General features: G+C 36.1%; 2 protein-coding genes across 5 annotated transcripts in view; both read right to left on the reverse strand.

The window, feature by feature from the left end:
• Positions 1–4840: 4840 nt before the first annotated feature.
• LOC123551090 (uncharacterized) lies at positions 4841–15246 on the reverse strand. 4 transcript variants are annotated; one of them, XM_053524998.1, is made up of 3 exons: positions 15095–15246; positions 9113–9465; positions 4841–7372 (listed from the first exon to the last, which is right to left on the reverse strand). In XM_053524998.1, exons 2-3 carry the CDS (start codon positions 9456–9458, stop codon positions 6348–6350), a joined length of 1371 nt encoding a protein of 456 aa, XP_053380973.1. In that variant the 5' UTR covers positions 9459–9465; positions 15095–15246; the 3' UTR covers positions 4841–6347. The 4 variants fall into 4 exon arrangements, with proteins under 4 accessions (XP_053380973.1, XP_053380971.1, XP_045195721.2 ...); XM_053524996.1 differs by lacking the exon at positions 15095–15246 and adding an exon at positions 14729–15019; XM_045339786.2 differs by lacking the exon at positions 15095–15246 and adding an exon at positions 12477–14659.
• A 622-nt stretch (positions 15247–15868) lies between these two features.
• LOC123551073 (golgin subfamily A member 2-like) overlaps positions 15869–20613 on the reverse strand; it is a 53656-nt gene continuing 48911 nt past the window's right edge. Inside the window, exons 20-22 of the mRNA XM_053524180.1 lie at positions 20501–20607; positions 19384–19531; positions 15869–18621 (exon numbers count right to left, since the gene is read on the reverse strand). Of these exons, the coding sequence (XP_053380155.1) occupies positions 18245–18621; positions 19384–19531; positions 20501–20607 (632 nt within the window). The 3' untranslated portion in view covers positions 15869–18244. The remainder of the gene's footprint in view (positions 18622–19383; positions 19532–20500; positions 20608–20613) is intronic.

A 20613-nucleotide genomic window follows, 5' to 3' on the forward strand; every position in this document is an offset into this window, starting at 1 on the left:
TTTTCTTTTCTCTTTTTGTCTATAAATGTACTTCATTGATTAAGGGAAGGAGGCATTCAACCGTAACAACTGAGATGCACAATTTCTAAAATGCAGAAGATTCCACACAAAAAAACTGAGATAATAGCCCTTGACTTGGGTCAAAAATTGTCTTAGTTCATAATACATTAAGCGGAATTTACAATATATTGAGCAGTCTTCATGAATGAGGCCACATTTCTTGAGCAATCTTCACAGGATGTACACGACTATAAGCTCATAAACATGTTCAATATCGGGCAAACTTGCTAATAACACTGGAGTTATGGCCCTTGGCTTGTTAAATTGGTATTAATGTTTGTAACATACAAGTTGTAAAACTTCTTAAGCAGTCTTCATGAAACTTTCAAAAAATATTCATGGACACGAGATCTCGGTTAAGATCAGTATGAACAAGATTGCTCCAGTTACACTATGAGTTGCAGCCCTTTATTTAGCATTGCATATTAATGTCCTTTTCCACAGTGTGTACACTAAGAAAGCCACATTCCATTAGAAAAGTTCTTTACACAAAATGTACATGCTTGTACTATTTCATGCATATAGTTGTCTCTGAATCGGTAAAAAGTCCCAATATACATGTATGTTTTCCAGGTCATAAACACATGAGACCACTTTAGCCAATTGTCTCGCATTATGACTGCATTTCTTGAGCAATTTTCACAAAACTTAACACTAGTTGTGGCATCTAGTTCACAGACTGGATAGTGGACAGAACACCAGAATTGTGTTCCTTGATATAATCAGAATTGATCAACTTCCCTTATAGGGTCTTGAGTAACTACTAGTATCTTCTACAAATATTTAATTCTTGTTTATGGTAATGCAAACTAATCTGTTTCTTTTGAGGCAAATTTAGTTCCTCATATATGATGATGTACTTTGCACTGCAAGTAGCTTTATCTTTAGATGGATGTTATCGTAATTAACGTCTGCCAGAGTTACGCCTAATGTGTTGATATAGTGGAATTGGCTAGCTGTCCGCTATTACCATGACGTAGACCCCTTTCTACACGGAGTTGGCTACAGGTATTAGATATTGTGTAGCTGTTCATCAAAAAGAATGCTGCCGTCTCTCAAAGAGTTTCCATGAACACTTTAAAAGGGAACCATTTAAAATCCGTACCTTCAGGAATGAAACGCCCAATGGTCGGAAAGCATTCTTGTTACTGTTTGTGTTCCTCCACATCACGCTCTCGAGTTTATACACGCATATGTGTGTTCGGGTTTAACGTCTTTTTCAACAATTTTTCAGTCATATAAACGACGGTGTCTACTTGTAGCAGTGAGCACAATGCCCAACTTTATAGTGCTGCCTCACTGGAATATCACGCCGTAGACACGTGGCATGATACCCCACCCAGTCACATTATACTGACACCGGGCTGACCAGTCCTAGCACTATCCCCTTAATGCTGAGCGGCAAGCGAGGAAGCTGCTAGTACCATTATTTACGTCTTTGGTATGACGCGGCCGGGGATCGAACCCACGACCTCCCGCACCCGAAGCGGACGCTCTACCACTAGGCTACCGAGGCGGTACATGCATTTCAAGATCATTTTACAGTACTTGTCAATTTGATCCTTACGCTGTTACCGTCTTCATCACTATATCCCTCGCCTCGGTCAGCTTCTGTTGCTCCTACGTCTTAAGTTCATGTCTCTACCTGGCTATTTGTACGGGGGTTATTCAATAAATATTTAGAACGGCTATATAGAACTTTTTCTCGCGTTAAGAACGATTTCTTAAAACCGGTAACATGTTCGCCAGCAGCTGTAATTATTAAAAGAGGCAGACTGCACACAGTACAAAACTAGACCTTTGCCGCGGGACCCAGTCAAGTTTTCTCGTCTTAAACCTGATAAGCTCATTGGCTTGTCCTTTTGTTCAGTCCAGCTTGCCTTATATCATCGCTCCAAACTACATAGTAACGAAGCGAAATGGGTTGCTTGTAAATGTTGTCCCCTTTCCTATCTTCCGTTCCATTTCTGACGTTGGTTGTCTGCATGCCTCAGGAACTTCAATTCATAGTGTAGGTTGTTTCTAAGATCTTCCTTTGCTTTTCTGCGCAGGATGATTGTACTCTTTCGCCAAATGCCGGATGTCGCTCCTGATATCAGCGATTCTCTGGTTATCTTGTTTGCTTGTTGCTCCTTGGTTCGAGGAGACCAAATCGCTCTTAATCCATTTTGTAAATAATCCTTAACATGGCATGTCCCGTATCTGCTGTACCAACAACAGTACTATATGTAACGTTATTGTGTATTCTTCAAAACTATGTCAACGTCTTCGTTTAACAGCTGTTATATTTTATTCCCCACGCTCAATTCGCTTTTTAGCTCACCTGTCACAAAGTGACAAGGTGAGCTTTTGTGATCGCGCGGTGTCCGTCGTCCGTCCGTGCGTGCGTCCGTCCTAAAATTTTTGCTTGTGACCACTCTAGAGTTCACATTTTTTCATGGGATCTTTATGAAAGTTGGTCAGAATGTTTATCTTGATGATATCTAGGTCAAGTTCGAAACTGGGTCACGTGCCGTCAAAAACTAGGTCAGCAGGTCTAAAAATAGAAAAACCTTGTGACCTCTCTAGAGGCCATGTATTTCACAAGATCTTCATGAAAATTGGTCAGAATGTTCACCTTGATGATATCTAGGTCAAGTTCGAAACTGGGTCACGTGCCCTCAAAAACTAGGTCAGTAGGTCTAAAAATAGAAAAACCTTGTGACCTCTCTAGAGGCCATATATTTCATAAGATCTTCATGAAAATTGGTCAGAAAGTTCACCTTGATGACATCTAGGTCAAGTTCGAAACTGGGTCACGTGCCATCAAAAACTAGGTCAGATGGTCAAATAATAGAAAAACCTTGTGACCTCTCTAGAGGCCATATTTTTCATGGGATCTGTATGAAAGTTGGTCTGAATGTTCATCTTGATGATATCTAGGTCAGGTTCGAAAGTGGGTCACGTGCCATCAAAAACTAGGTCAGTAGGTCAAATAATAGAAAAACCTTGTGACCTCTTTAAAGGCCATATTTTTCATGGGATCTGTATGAAAATTGGTCCGATGGTTCATCTTGATGATATCTAGGTCAAGTTTGAAACAGGGTCATGTGCGATCAAAAACTAGGTCAGTAGGTCTAAAAATAGAAAAACCTTGTGACCTCTCTAGAGGCCATACTTGTGAATGGATCTCCATGAAAATTGGTCAGAATGTTCACCTTGATGATATCTAGGTCAAGTTTGAAACTGGGTCGCATGCCTTAAAAAACTAAGTCAGTAGGTCAAATAATAAAAAACCTTGTGACCTCTCTAGAGGCCATACTTTTCATGGGATCTGTATGAAAGTTGGTCTGAATGTTCATCTTGATGATATCTAAGTCAAGTTTGAAACTGGGTCAACTGCGGTCAAAAACTAGGTCAGTAGGTCTAAAATTATTAAAATCTTTTGACCTCTCTAGAGGCCATATTTTCAATGGATCTTCATGAAAATTGATCTGAATGTTCACCTTGATGATATCTAGGTCAGTTTCGAAACTGGGTCATGTACGGTCAAAAACTAGGCCAGTAGGTATAAAAATAGAAAAACCTTGTGACCTCTCTAGAGGCCATATTTTTCATGAGATCTTCATGGAAATTAGTAAGAATGTTCATCTTGATGATATCTAGGTAAAGTTCAAAACAGGGTCACGTACCTTCGAAAACTAGGTCAATAGGTCAAATAATAGAAAAACCTTGTGACCTCTCTAGAGACCACATTTTTCAATGGATCTTCATGAAAATTGGTCAGAATTTTTATCTTGATAATATTTAGGTCAAGTTCAAAACTGGGTCACATGAGCTCAAAAACTAGGTCACCATGTCAAATAATAGAAAAAACGACGTCATACTCAAAACTGGGTCATGTAGGAAGAGGTGAGCGATTCAGGACCATCATGGTCCTCTTGTTTTAGCCCTTACCTTTATGCCAGTCTTTTCTGAAGACATTGTCGCTTCTTCTTCCTGACTAAAAGCACAACACTATGGTGTTGTTCCAGGTCCAGTTACTTCTCTGTTTCAATGGGTCGTTCTGCACATCAGTGTTCTTTTGTCTCACTAGATGTTAAAGGACCGATTTGAAATTCATATTGCAAGAGTTTCACAGATTATGCACTTGTGATACTGGTTTGCATATATTTAATCTTGTTGACATGGGCATTAGCAGTATTAATTTAACATGTAGTGTTTAACTGAAATTCACATGGGGAAATCTTGGGTAATATTTCATGACCATATTCCCTTTTTAGTATCACTGATGAAAAGCAGATGGCAGTGGAATAACCATATCCCTTTTAAACTTAATGGAAATAATTATCCAACAGATATGATCAGAATGGCTTAATTCTATTTTGACTGTAATGGCCCGTTAGTGGCAGTGCCAGTTTACCTATAAAAACATTAGGTATTTCTGATATTTGCATATAGTTCAGTGTGTTTTTTCCCGGTATGTCAATTTATCTCAAAAGCATCCCTGACCATTAGTGAATCTCCTGAAAATTCTGCTTGATATTCAGCTACCGATATCTTTTGTATAAGGGTACTGTACTACTTTTAGTTTCTTGTTTTCATGTTAACGGTGTGAAATATCAACTTACTGGTACTCTGGTAAGCGAATTAAGGCCTTTTTGATTCTCTTGTTTCTAGACTAGTGAAAAAGTATGAGATAAATACTGGAATAAAAGAAGATACATGTATACAATTTTTTAATGTTATATACCTTTTTATTTTAATGGAAGGGTGGATTGACATATAATATCAAGCTATATCACAAAAAGGTATGTTTAATATTACTTAAGAGATACATGTAGACAGATAGACAAAATGAAATAACTAGAAACGATACATAACCTGTATATGTCTAAAATCTCCTGTTTGATCACGTCCTAAGATATATGAAGGGATGGCGCTTGCAATGGACGAAGGTGATCACAAGATCTCGTAGATATGGCTCAAATCTGAGTTTGTCTACAAGTAGTTGTATATTTGTTAATATAAAAATAGAAAATAGAACCAGAGGTTGTGTCAAAAATCAATAAATTTCAGTATGTGACTGTGTGTGACTTTTTTGTTACTAGAGTTATATAGGGATGTTACCTTTTGTTACCTATGTTACTAAGAAAATAGAACCAGAGGTTTTGTCAAAAATCATTAAATTTCAGTATGTGACTTTTTTGTTACTAGAGTTATATAGGGATGTTACCGTTTGTTACCTATGTTACTAAGAAAATGGAACCAGAGGTTTTGTCAAAAATCATTAAATTTCAGTATGTGACTGTGTGTGACTTTTTTTGTTACTAGAGTTATATAGGGATGTAACCTTTTGTTACCTATGTTACTAAGAAAATAGAATCAGAGGTTTTGTCAAAAATCAATAAATTTCGTTATGTGACTGAGTGTGACTTTTTTGTTACTAGAGTTATATAGGGATGTTACCTTTTGTTACCTATGTTACTAAGAAAATAGAACCAGAGGTTTTGTCAAAAATCAATAAATTTCGTTATGTGACTGAGTGTGACTTTTTTGTTACTAGAGTTATATAGGGATGTTACCTTTTGTTACCTATGTTACTAAGAAAATAAAATCACATGTTCAGTCAAAAATCTATAAATTTCAGATAGATGCAGTTTTTGTGACTTTCTGTTACTAGAATAATGAAGGTTTGTTACTGGTCACAAAAATAGTAGTTGCTGTAGGAAAATTCAAAAACTTGCCATATATGAGATCTCGCCTTGAGACACGTACGTACTAGTGATTAGGGTAAATTCTGTCTTTGTTCAATCTATAAGTTCGTGTTTGATACTGGCATATTTCCGGAACTGCCAGAAGTTGGATTCTGTTTGCCATCGTATTGTGGAAGAACATCTGTGCACAGTAAAATAAAACTGTTCCAACAAGATATGGAACGAACGTACTGCCTGTTTGACCTTTGAATTCTCCATATAACGCCGAAAGTTGCGTTCTGCATAACTTCTCATTGTTGTTCACTTTTGTGGTAAAATATTCTGTTGGTGAAAAGTTATGAAGCGAACAAGAAGTATTGTCTATTTTCTTTTGTTCTTATCGTGCGAAGTCGATCTTGCACTGACATGGCCAAATGTTGCATTCTGCACGTCGTCGCATTACCATTTGTGCCAAGTTATTTGAAATCCTTTCGAGGGAGAAAAGAAATGGAGCAGACACGATACGACCTGACCAAAAGCAGTTTGTCCTTTACATTCTGGGGAGACATAATGAATATAGATATAGCGTACAAAGCACTGCATTGTTTGAAATCACATGAACATTGATGCCCTGCGTCTTGTGAGCGCTTGCAGATGTCCTCTTTGGTTAGTATTTTTTCCGAAACTGTTCGACCGTGACGTTCGAAATTCCACTGCTATGGCGTTTGCGGTGTATGGTATAGCTTTCCTTATCCCAAAGCCAGAATCGTATAGCCCTTTGTCTCTATATGCTGTCCGTGGAGACAGGAATAAGTTCTCGTGTTTGTTGGCGGGAAAACTGTCGTCAGAAACCTCGTTTTCATCGACAAAACTCCGAGAGCTTGTGGAAGTACTCATTGGTGAGACAGTAGAAATATCGTCGACATCAGTGACGACAATGTTGAGTGTTAACTGGCCTTCGGTTTGGGTGGAACTGTTTGCGTTCACATCCTTCGTTACGCATGTACATTTCAAAGTAGACACTTTGCTTAGTTTCAGCACTAGTTCTCGATACTGACCCTTGTTCATCAAGGTTTCTCTTAGTTTTTTCAAGGCATTTTGTCGATATGAAGTGTCTGCTTTATTGCATTCATCTGCGAGAAATGTCCATAATGCCTCTAAACTCTTGTTTCCGGAGACTATTTCATCGTAAAGTTCATCAGAAATGGCGCCAACACTCCACATATGATCTGCTACTAACTTTATATCGACAGACCGTTTCAACTCACAAAATGTGCATCGCCAGCTGTAATTTTTCTTGTCTTTAACCAATTTCTCGTACACCTGCCAAATGGACGCAGCAACTTCAGGATGCAACGTTTTCACGCATTCTACGAACGTTTTTAAGACTTTGTATGACCTTCCTTTAACTATTCGTACCAAGTTGCGCACGCAGTCTTTTCGACTTCCGTTATTTCTCAGATCGGAGCTTTCAGTTTCCGTAAGACATTCCGTCTCTATGAGCCTGTCAAGAATGTCTGTTTCCGAGTATGGAAGACTGTCTACTAGTAAGACAATGTGTTGTTGCAGAGACTTTCTCAAACATTCCTGTCTGTTTTCTTTGAAACTCCTTCTGTGTGTAAAACGAGCAACTTCCTCTGAAAAAAAGATACGGGGCTAGTGATGTAATACTGGCGATGGGAACTTCTATCAGATATCAAAATTGTAAGCTGAACTTTTAAATCAGATTATATTTTAAATACTGTAAGGAACCCACTGAATCATTAATTTTGTTTTTTAACTGTTTATTTGCAGGTTTATTTGCTTCCTACATTTCGAAATATAGGCCTAACCTAGCTTCACCTTTAATAATGTAAACATTTTTTTCGTGTGAACGGTACGTGGCATTATAGGATAGATCTACCTATGATCGCTGAAGTTTCAAGTTGTTAATCTCCACACGTCCTTTTTTCAAATATTGTAAAACGCAATAAACCCATTTTATTTACATTGGACATTTCAAGCTCGTGTTTAATCGCCTATTTTCGACATTTAAAAATGGGCAATCAAGCATCAAAATCATCAATTGAGCCGGGCCATGAGAAAACCAACATAGTTGGTTTGCGACCAGCATGGATCCAGGCCAGCCTGTGCAATCGCGCAGTCTGGTCAGGATCCATGCTGTTCGCTTTCAAAGCCTATTGGAATTAGAGAAACTGTTAGCAAACAGCATAGATCCTGACCAGACTGCGCAGATGCGCAGGCTGGTCTGGATCCATGCTGATCGCAAACCCACTATGTTGGTTTTCTCATGGCACGGCTCAGTTATAAATGTAAATTTGCCATCTTCCATCTTTTTCTCTAGACTGTAATTAAATATTGCATCCGTTTCTCTTAGGCTGTAAGCATATGTGTTATGTTTTATGCTGAATAAACTTTTGTATTGTATTTGTATTGTACTTACTAGCGTCATATTTTTCGAAAGAGAGCACAATGACTTTTGTGGTACAATGTACAATTTTAAGTAGCGTATGTCTGCAAAACTAAAAAAAGTTTACGTCTTTGCTTTGAAACTTATGTCTCGATATATACTTTGTCATCGACTGAACGATCATTACAAACACACTCCAATATTGAAGATAGTGAACAGCAACATAACGGCGAAAGATACTGAAACGTGAAAAATTAATGATAGTTTGTTGGAAATATCATCAATGTTTCTGAGCAAAATTTTTCTAATAATCTGATACAAAAACTGGACGAGGCGCGTTTTGCCTTACATGTAAGACTCTGAATGAAATCCTAAACTTTAATATTTTAGTTTTTATGGTAATATTACAGTAAGAGTAAGAAAAATAACATAATTTATACAGACCCATAGATTGGGCTAGGAACTATCAATGGTCCGCCTGAGAGAAGAGCTCGTAATCATAGACAGGAAAATACATTTCAGTCAGACTCGTTCAAATTTTTTTTTTAAAAATGTCATTTCGTAATTCAATTCGCACTAGACCGTGTTTCATTTGATACAAAATTTAGATCCGGGTGAAGAGACATCAGGTGATGTTAAAATTAATTCTATACATATTGATGCTTACCTGTTACTAAATACCTGAATACAGATATGAAATTTCGCATAAATATTCACTATATTTAATCAGGTAAGACGAAATCTCATGATCCTCGCCATATGATACATATTATATGGAGTGTATACATTAAAAACGTGAGTGACTAGATCTACTTTTTTAGAATGCAAAATAATCCCGACTGAGGCCAAAAGATAAATACATGTTTTCATGGCGTAATTTAAACGCCCAAAAAAATGGAACGGCCTCTAGATTTTTAATTAAAACTGAATACTGACGAAATGGTAAGCCATATGTATTTTATTGTACCTTGATCTGAAGGTTTGTCCACCTGCCGTATATATGATGATGGAGCGCTGTTTTCATGGAGTTTTTGCGTGTTCGGTTGCTGTTGCACGTTATTTTCGTGATGATCAGAATGACCGGTGGTCAAGTGTTCCAGTGGGTGGTATTTTATCGCGGTATCATCTTCTCTAGAATCGCATTCTGACAATTCTGTCTGTGTCAAACGCTCACTTCTTGGACTTTGAGGATGACGGTCTGGGCAGGAAAGGATATGATCGGAGAACTGCTTAGAGATGACTGAAATTTCGTTCTGTATTCTGGTCACTTTGTCCGACAATGACTTCAACTCGGCAAGAATTTGTGACTCCATACTCGACCTGAAATAAGAATAACAAATATAGAAGGTCATCAAATATACAGTAAATTATTTGCAGTCGTAGATAAATCAACTGCATACTGTATTCATAGATTTTTGTAGATAATTATTTTTCAAGTCTTTTTACATGTTAATAGCGTGGATCTCTGACAAAGATATAAAATTTAAGAATCGTTGTGAGTCATCTGTGAAAAAGTGTCCTCCAATTCCTGGGCCTAATAACGCCTATTGTTCAGCAACAAAATAAAAAAAAACTTAGACCTGTACGTTACAAAACGGACAAAACGTACTTCATATGCGGCTTCAAGCCTTCTATATCAGAAACAAAAATAGAAAACTACATTAAAAAATGCGGTCCGAATGTTGGACACGCTTCGATTAGTAAACAGAAGCTTGACACTGTTGCCATACGTGTGAACATCCAAGCCGATGAGCATGGTAACGAAATGACAGACGACTTCTGTTTTGAACAGATGGAGTAACTAGTTCGTGGTTATTTTGAGGAGAATGTCGGTCGCCCTCTCAGCATCATAGGCATAAAGATGATTACTTTTGTATAATGGATATAAGGTTACTGTTTTTTTTTTGTATATTTAACTTCATTCCCAACATGATCAAAATACATATACAACATGCACCTCTTGATTTGACAGATTCAACCATTCATATTTATACTTCTAATAAAGGCCATAACTAAGTCCGGGACCAGCCTCCCTCAATTAATTGAACACAGATTTTATTAAAACACTGCAACAGTATTGAAATATTACAAATAATTTCGTCAAAGGCACAGGTCACAGTACCAAACTTTCGTGGTTTAACAAATTTCACATATCAAATTATATTTCACATTCTACAAAAAAGGCTAAATAATTTTATAGAAGATTGGAAATAGACAAAATATAAATGTTAACGTACCCTTGATTTCGTTTTCTCTTCACTAACAAGGTTATACAACATTTATTATGTATCAATTTTCCTAAAATGACGTGGGCGAAAACTATCTTTCTATTCGATCACACTTGCGTGTTTATGTCACGGAACAGATTGGCATGCATAGCTCATTTTCACTTCCGGATCTTTCACTTAATTATTTTATCATTAGATATGAACTTTAAAAATAGAAAATCGTCATCCAATTCATCAAACTTAGCTAAACATACAAAACTAACCGTGTATGAAGCTGGTATCATATACTATATGCTACCTTCCATATACCAGATGCTAAATGCCAAACACCTACAAAAAGTGTCATGTCATTGCCCCCCCCCCCCCCCCCCCCCCCCCCTCTCCCCACGACTAGACCAACTAACTGGATTAGTTACTTTTGTAAATTGTATATAAATTTACTGTTTATTAGCTCACCTGAGCCAAAGGGATCAAGGTGAGCTTTTGTGACGTCGTCCGTCGTGTGTCAACAATTTCTAAAAAAAAATCTTCTTCTTCAAAACCACTGGGCAGATTTAAACCAAACTTCACAGGAATGATCCTTGGGTGGCCCCCTTTCAAAATTGCCCAAATAATTGAAATCCATGCAGAACTTTGGTTGCCACGGCAACCGAAAGGAAAATCTTTAAAAATCTTCTTGTCAGAAACTGTTAGCCGGATTTCTAAAATATTTCGTAGAAATGATCTCTAGGTGACCCTCTACCAAAATTGCCTAAGCCGTTCTGTTTCGGTAAAAAACATGGCCGCAAGGGGGCAGGGCTTTTTTTCCCTATATGGCTATTTTGTAAATTTCAAAAATCTTTTTCTTCAAAATCACTGGGCAAATTTACACTAAACTTCACAGAGATGATCCTTCGGTTGCCCCTATCAAAATTGCCCTAAGAATTAAAACCTATTTAGAACTGTTGTTGCCATGGCAACCGAAAGGAAAATCATTAAAAACCTTCTTGTCAGAAACTGTTTACCGGATTTCAAAAATATTTTGTAGAAATGATCTCTAGGTGACCCTCTACCAAAATTGCTTAAGCCGTTCTATTTTGGTACGGGGGCGGGGTTTATTTTCCCAATATGGTTATATTGTAAATTTCAAAAATCTTCTTCTCTGAAACCTGAAGACCTAGAGCTTAGATATTTGGTATGTGGCATTGTCTAGTAGACTTTTACCAAGAATGTTGATCCCATGGCCAATATTGGCCCCGCCCCGTGGTCCCTTGAATTTACATAGAGTTCTATAGGAAAAAAAAACATAAAAAAATGTTCTTCTTTTAAACTGAGAGGCACACAGCTTAGATATTTTACATGTAGCATTGTGTAGTGGTCCTTTACTAAGATTGTTCAAATCATGACCCAGGGTCCATTTAAAGCCCCGCCCCAGGGTCACTTAGTTTTTTTATACGAGTTATATAGGAAAAAATACTTAAAATTTCCTAGACTGTTTAATTATAATTACCTGACGATCCCAAGTAACCTACTGGCCTACTTTCTTGTTTTTTAAGATACAGCCTTGAAATTTTGATGACATATACAGTTTTGCACACCGATCTTAAAACTGACTTTCAGTGACCATGAATGTGACCTACTGACCTACTTTCTTAATATTTTAGCGTCAGTTTGACATTTGAAACATGTTCACACAACTGGGAAAAGATTTCAATGCTATTTCTTACCCGATCTCTTACACTTGTCACCATGTAGCTCAAATTACTCAGGTGAGCGATCCGGGGTCATCATGACCCTCTTGTTATTTTTATTATTTAACTTTGTTCCAAATATGATCCAAATAGATTGGCTGACGGGACGTCAACAATTCACGGTTATATTTCAAATAAAAGGGATAACTAAGTACATAAGTTTTATCAAAATTACTCAGCATAAGTATTGCAATATTACAAATAATTTCGAAACAAAGACAGAGACTACTATATACAAACGTTTTTTGGTTGTGGATTAACAAATTTCACATATAAAGGACGTAAATGTATTTCACATTCTAGAAAAAAAAGACTAGATAAATAATTCAATGAAAAAAAATCTGAAATTGACAAAATATAAATGTTAACGTACCCTATTTCGTTATCTTTCCATCAACAGTGTTGTACAACACTGATTTATGTATCAATTTTCCTAAAATGACGCGAGAGAAAATTAAATTTCTGTTTACTGGTGCGTATTTATGTCACGAGATAAATATATTGATAACTTCGCGTGCGCAGCTCACTTTTGTTTTACTTCCGGATTTAATGGTAGTTAAAGATATACTAGTATCTTTCACTAAATTATTTAATCATTATAGATATAGAAAATCGTCATCAAATTCATCAAACTTAGCCAATCATATATAAAACTAACCGTGTATGAATTTAAGCAGTGATATCATAGAGTTAACTTCATTTATTTTTTGAAAGCTGCCAGTTTTAATGGTAATACAAATTTATACAGTAGCTAGTTAACGTAACACATAGTACAGTTTCATACGCACAATATATGTATTTCATGTTTACATAGATTCTATGTAATAACTGTTCTTTTTTCATATATGAAACACGGGCACAAGATCGCTTTAACAGACGTCATGGAGGTGCGAGATAGTCGTCGAATTATTACTCATCAACTTGAGTAAACGATTTCTCTTTATTTGTCAAATGGAACTAGGTTGTATAGAAACAATAATATTTTTTCGTTTTTTTTTTTTTTTTTTTTTTTTTTTTGTTGGATTTAACGTCGCACCGACACATGATAGGTCATATGGCGACTTTCCAGCTTTAATGGTGGAGGAAGACCCCAGGTGCCCCTCCGTGCATTATTTCATCACGAGCGGGCACCTGGGTAGAACCACCGACCTTCCGTAAGCCAGCTGGATGGCTTCCTCACATGAAGAATTCAACGCCCCGAGTGAGGCTCGAACCCACATCGATGAGGGGCAAGTGATTTTCGTATAAATAACATTGCTGTAATGATACTATAGTATGAATGGACTCCTTTCCGGAAGATTGCACGGTGCGGCACAATTTGACGTCATTCAAAAAATCGCTCCAACGTAACGGCACCAAAACAAGCAAAACAGAAGAACAAAGAGAACATTACCCTCCGCCAACTCCAATAACGGTCTCTCAAAGACAATTGGTTATATAATTTTGTATTCTGCTACCTTTAAGTTTGGCTTGTTGACCCCCTAAACAAGGGTCATCTATGATCTACTTACTAAATACGATCATCATATGAAATTTGATATCTGTAAGCCAGTGCTTTCCCCAGTTATTGATGGAGATAATGTTCAATCTGAAAATCACAGTGACCTTAACCTTTGACCCCCAAAGCAAAATGGGTCATCTTCTGATTACAGGCATCCTCCTAGGTTTGCTAGTCCTAAGCCAAAGCATTCTAAAGTCATTGAATCGAAACCATTTCCAGGAGCCTTAGCTTAGAGCTCTTTACACAAGGGAAACAATCTGTTTATAGAGTGAAATTATTGAGTGAACTCCGTCATGTCTATGTTATATCAGTGCAATGGAAAAGTAAGCTGTCTATGTTGAATGCTATACAGGATAACGCAGTCATACATTTAACAGTCCTGATATTGATTTCATTGATTTTCTAGATATTTTTCCAACACTTTGATGGCAGAGATTGTTCTCTTTCCGGCAATATTTTTTTCAACATATTTTACATTGTGAAATTCGGAGGGTTTTGACTTTAAAAAAAAACGTGTTTGTTGAAAAAAATCACCACGAAAAATGTCACACTCTCCCAAGGGCATTAAATAATTTGATTTGATTAGTTTTCTTTTCAGACTGCTAATCCTTGTAATAATTATGCATGATTTTTTAATGTCTAGAGGTAAAAAGTGCATGGTTTGCAGGTGGTACTAGGTCAATAGTAACCTAAGCCTATAAATAAAGTCTTTGCGGAGTTGTCTCCATTTTCCCAGGGGTCATGTTGTTTTTTTTCAGCTCGAAAAACTCTTTTTCAGAAACTGATATTTTAACTGCACTTTGGTGCAGTTAACTACACATATATCTAAAATAGGTAGTGCCTACTTGAAGTGTATTTTAAGTGCCACTGCCTACTTATCTACTTACCACAGGCTATAACACCACTCTTGACTTGGGTGTGCTCTAAATATATTGATCGTAAATAATTTTCGGTCTAACGTCTCTGTGACCTTGACCATTGAACTACTTAACCGATTTACTGACCGCGGGCAATCATCCTATGAAGACTTGTGATGTAGGACAGAGTTCTTTAGTTATCGAGTGAAACATATTTTGCAGTCTTTGACCCAATGAATCCAAAAACAATTGAGATCATCTACTTACCACAGGCAGTCAAAATATAAAGTTTGACAAGACTTAGTGTAGACCAGTTCGCCATTTTCAGTTTGAAGGTGACCTTGATCTACAGACCTACATAACATGCTCACAACATGCAATCATCCTATGAATTTTCATTACTGTGGACTCAAGGGTTTTCCAGATAATTAATCCGTTACAGTTTTTTTACGATGTCCGTCCAATTTCATACACGTTTCATAGGATATTTTCTTGTTTTAAATCCTCCCTAAAGAACACGTGTTGGCTTTATTTCTATACATCAAGCACTTAACCTCATAATGGGGTTTTCCAATAATCTTAAAATAACTCCTGTATGTACTTGAAAGTACTTACACTATTGAAACTACTTACACTCATATGAAGATGTCCATGTTCTTAATGTAGTATGTGCACTACAAATCTTGCAAACATGTTACACCCCGCCCCCTCCAACTGAATTTAAAAATAATGAGAGTGTTGACTAGCTTAAAACAAACTGACAAAATGTGTGCCTTTTGCTACTGCTCTAGAAATATTATCATAGTGGGTTTTTTTCCACATAACATAAAGTAGCAACTACTTGAGATCACTGGTAAACCATTGAAATGTTTACATTTTAGATGTGAATTTCACACTAATATACAGAAATATAAACATGGGATGACATATGAAAATCCCCTCTCCTTGAGTGTTATCATTTGCTGGATGTATTGTGCAATATTTAACCAAAATATTGGAAATTAGTTTTTGAAAAAAGAAATCAGGGCATGATGAGTGGTGAAAGTTGAAAGGAGTCCACTGCATCTAGGGGTTCATTTTTGTACTTTTTATTTCATACTCTTTTTTTACATAACAAGTGTGCATACATCTGTATGCAACTTGTTTCTCTTAACCTCCAAACATGTTTTGTTCTAAACTCGAGTTTTATTACCTCGAACCTAAATTTGAAAAATTGCATTGACAGCAGTCAAAAAGGGTTTTAAATAGGTCAGAATTCCTGAAGCCATTTTCTTTTGGTGGTGGTGGTGGGGGGGGGGGGGGGGGGGGGAATCTTTTGTTTTTACGTGGTAACTTGTGCAGAGTAATGCACCTGTAGTTTCAAACTTTCATTTCATTACAATACGTAAATTTAAAGAGAAAGCTGCATTTACATGAAAATAGATTTTATTTAATTTTTTTAAGGTAAATAAGTTATAATCATTTTTATAACACAGTTTCCAAAGTCCCAACATTTAAGTACATAATCTAGGTCAATATTTATAAATGTACAATATATAACGCATACACATGTATCATAAATACACTATGCAAATAATTTAAACATACATGACAATTGCACAGTTTTCATTCAACAGAGTACTGTTAACAGTAAAACATAATATGCAACAATACATCAATTCTTCAGTACAGCACATTAATTTCTCTGTCTTAATTAATGTAAGGCAGAAGAACCGAAAAGAATTCAAAAACTTGACATTTATTATTAATTTATCCTTTAGTCTGCTAAATTTCTAAAATGGACTGGTCCATCATTCAATTTGGGCAAAAACATTTATTATTCAAAGGTGTGTTCAATGAAAATTTACTGAATGAATAGTGAACAGTGCAGACCATGATCAGGCTGCACATCCGGCTGATCTTGGTCTGCACTGGTCGCAAAGGCAGAATTACTTGCTGCTAGCAGGATAAACATCAATGAATATGGTACCAAGAAAACTTGTATAAACACATTCATGCATTTAAAAAATGCATATACATGTATAATACATTGCCTGAAGACTATATTTTGTATACAGGAAACCACAGACTAGGTATCAAATGCATATTTTCACTGTACAGAAGTGTTCCCTATTCTAAAATGGTGACCACTTGTCAGAATGGGAATTAGCAATTTACCTTTAAAACTGCTTATCGTTTTGTTTCTTCCAAAAATGACTATTTCCTGCTAAAAAGATAAAATATTAATGCTTAAATGGTTCAAATACCTTTAACAAAACCAGAGTCAGAATGAAATTTAATATCTAAATACTGGTAACAGCAAAATATTTTCCAAACCTGATACAAAAGCCTTAAATTGTGTTAATTGTATTGCTCAGGTGCATGAAAACTATTACAAAAGAGGTTTGGAATTTTGTAACTGACCATGTTGAGTTGAATGCCATATATAAACAGTAATCAATTTACATATATTTAGCATTTTTGACTAGCAGTTTGTCAAATAGTTGTGTAGCACTAATACCAGACTACTGAAAATGATGAACCAATGTCGCTAGGTGGTAGATCTATAAAGCTCTCTTTCACATTTGCAAAGCAAGAAACATAACAGCACAACATTACATCCATAGGGAAAGCTTTCATCCAACTATCCTTGTTTTACACGGTCAACTTGACCATCATTCTCAGATAAAAACAAAAACCTTCATGAAATAGAAATAAACACAAAGTTACCACTTCCAATCACAAAAGCACTAATTAAATTACTTTTTCTTTTAAAATTACAATGTCAGGACCAAATATAAGGTACTCAAAACATTTGTTGCCCGACTTCCTCCCAAAGTCTTGAAGTTTTGGTTGTCCAAGCTCCCCCATCTAAGTCAACATCAAACGCCGTGGCTTTAAGCCATGCTATGACAGGAGTATTCTACTACAACACACAGAAACCAGATTTTTCAAGGAAGACAAATAGTAACCTAAAACACATTTCAAAACTTTCTACAAACATTGTCTTAGCTAAATAAGCATACACTCATTTCATTCGTATCTGCACTCAGTAATTGCTGTCAAGGAGAAGTAATCAAAATGAAAATTTGCACAAACTTTTGAAATGCTATAAGTTATTTTTCATATCTGTTTGCTTAAGTTAAGAACTCATGCATCCTTCTGAATATGAAAACATGTGTGTTTATACTTGAGAGAAAGGAATGGAAATTCTAAAATAGAAAAAAACAGTTTTTGAATATGAAAATAATAAACAAAATATTAATAATTCATAAACAACAGCTATTCTGAGAAATTATGAAGTTAACAAATTTTAATATCACTTGCATACATCTACTATTAAAGGCACTGACCTCCAGATTGTTTGACATAAAAAAAATCCAGATAATTATCAGTAATTTACTGCTATAATTCTTATTATGAAGGCTTTGAAACTCAGTTCCTGACAGGTTTTATGTTATGGATATACATGAGCATCAGTTAATTTTAGTCATTTTTCCATTCAAAACTGAAAAACATTTGTAACGGGTATTCATGTTTGAATGTTCATTAACCAAACCTCAGTTTTAATGAAAGATCAATTTAAGCCAACATCTGAAGTCCAGTCCCTTTCAGAAAAAAAAAATAAAGCCTTGAAAAAAAGTCTAGTTCAGAACCTTTTTTATTTTTTTATTTCTCCGTATTACGCCAGTGGAATCTTGAGGATGATAATGTTTAACACATTTTAATAATGAAAATCTGATAACCTTGATATCCTTTTACACTTATGATCTGAAAACCTATAAAATATTGCTATTTTTTTTACTACAATATTTGTAGCCGTCCTTTACAATATTTGCAGGGGTGAAACTGTTTTTCCATAAAGCTAGCACTATCCACCAAGTTCGAATGTCCAATTTCCGTTAGTAGATTTAGAATCTTATGTGCCGTCACTTCCTCTTTATCTTCTTGCGATTTGGAATGTGTTCGAACACGCTCTGTTTGTGAGTCTAAATGCACGTGGGCATTGTCTAAGTGATTTGTGACCGAGTTAGTACTGAGGTTTATTTCACTTGTATCAGGTGAACTATCCATGGCTACGTGCTCATGATCTTCATGTATATGAACATCATCCTTTCCACCAACTATTGTCTCAACTTCACTTTCTGTGTCTGATTCAGAGCTGGTATAATCAGGCCAATCTGTAATAATGAGAGTAAAATTAAGGCTTACTTTCGGGCCATACTAAAAGGATGACTTAAATGAACTATATTTTTTTGTATAATGTAAGAGAAGTCATCACTGTGATGGCTTGTCTGCGTCCTCAGGACGATCCTACACTAAAATTTCAGTTTACAATTTAACCATTTGTTAATTATATATCTGCAGGACAAAAAAAACAAAGGTAGGTATTTTCTTTGTGAATTATCCTTACGGTGAGCAACTGTGTCTGTACAACAAACTTTCAGTATTCCCAGTAGGGTTCCTCTGTAAGGATTGCAGTTTACTGGCTTTTCTCAAACTTACTCAGCCTTTTTTTGTTTAGTTTAACAACACATCAGCAAAATTACATGTCGTATGGTGACTTTCCAGCTTTTCATGGTGGAGGAAGACACCAGGTGCCCATCCTGGCATTATTTTAGGAACAGGTAAAACCACAGCCCAGTTTTGAACCCACAGGTGATTTGAAGTCTTTGATTAAGTCCTCTAGACAATGGTATCCCAATAAATTAGTATCGCACTATATGCAAGATACTGAAAAATCTCTAAGGGGAAACTCCAAGAATGATTTCTGCCACTTCAGAATTTCCTGTCTTCATGTACATCAGTAATAATCGCATCAATTAAGTATTTGATAACTGAAGTGGTGTTTAAAAGAAGAGTTTCAGGACAAATGAACAGACACTTCTACAGATGTCCTGCATTTTTAGTGAGCTAAAAACAACAATAAAAAGACATTTTACCATCATGTTTCCCGTGCACTTTATGTGAGGATACAGGTGGGTGTATGTTAGGAGATACCGGTCTCACAGATTCCATATGGTAACTCTGTAACATGTTCTTCTCTCCCATTAACTGCATGACCAATGTCTGTAACTCACCAAGCTTGTCCTAAACAGGTAGAAATAACAGCATTGTTTAATCTCAATGGTTTAACCCTTACCATGCTGGACACGATTGGTTCTGCCTTTGCAACCAGTGTAGATCATGATCAGCCAGCACATCCATAGAAATTTAGCATTCTTGTCTTTCTTTCATTAGGCAATTATTCATTTTGATGGGTTTATTGCCCCTCTGACAGCTATTGTACATGACTTGCAAACTTTGATACAGCAGAAAATAGCCTTGGTGCCCCTTCATGTATTATTTAGGGCACAGAAATGTATCTAGAAAGTCGAGTTGATATTCCATAGGTAGACCCCTATGAATATCGATGAGTTTACACTGACAGTTTTACATTTGTGTCTTTCCACACAGAATTTATTCAATTTATTTTGTCATATTCACTTGTCAACACAAGGAAATTATGTGTAAGTATATTTGCTGCTACATTACCATTCACTACTGAACTGATGGACTTGCAACTGAATTGGTATATACAAGAGCCCATCTAAAAAAATATTTAATACATATCCTTATATTCTAAATACGTAAAATAAAGCATTAAATAAATTTAGAGTGACAATTCCATCTTCTGCCAAGTAAAAATAGAAGAACTTCTGTTGATGAAACCCAACAATGAAAGATAAAATCTTTCAAGGTAAACCAATTTCTCAGATGATGAACATCAGGGAAAAAACTGTTATACACACAAAGTTCAGTGTATCTAGAAGCTTTGCTTCTCAAGATATAAGAAAAACCTTTTGAATCATAAAATGCAACTACATAAAGTAACAGCTGACTCAGTCTGTTCATGAGAGGTCAAGAAATGTGAAATTTCCCTCTAAGGCTTAAGGCCCATAGAACCCGTTTAAGCTAAACTCTATTATACAAATAATTTGAATGAACTCCATCATCAGAAAGAACCAAAAAATATAGCAACACAAAGACTGAACTGTATCACCTGTGTTCATGTATTACCTGAAGTTCCTCCCTATCTTTGGCAAGTTGTTTGATATAGTCATTTTTCTGTAACTCTCGCTGCTGTAACAGCGCCCTCTGGTGGTGGTATAGAGATATATACTCTCCTGTAA

Source organism: Mercenaria mercenaria, chromosome 15 (genome assembly GCF_021730395.1).
Source record: "Mercenaria mercenaria strain notata chromosome 15, MADL_Memer_1, whole genome shotgun sequence".
NCBI classification, from domain to species: domain Eukaryota; kingdom Metazoa; phylum Mollusca; class Bivalvia; order Venerida; family Veneridae; genus Mercenaria; species Mercenaria mercenaria.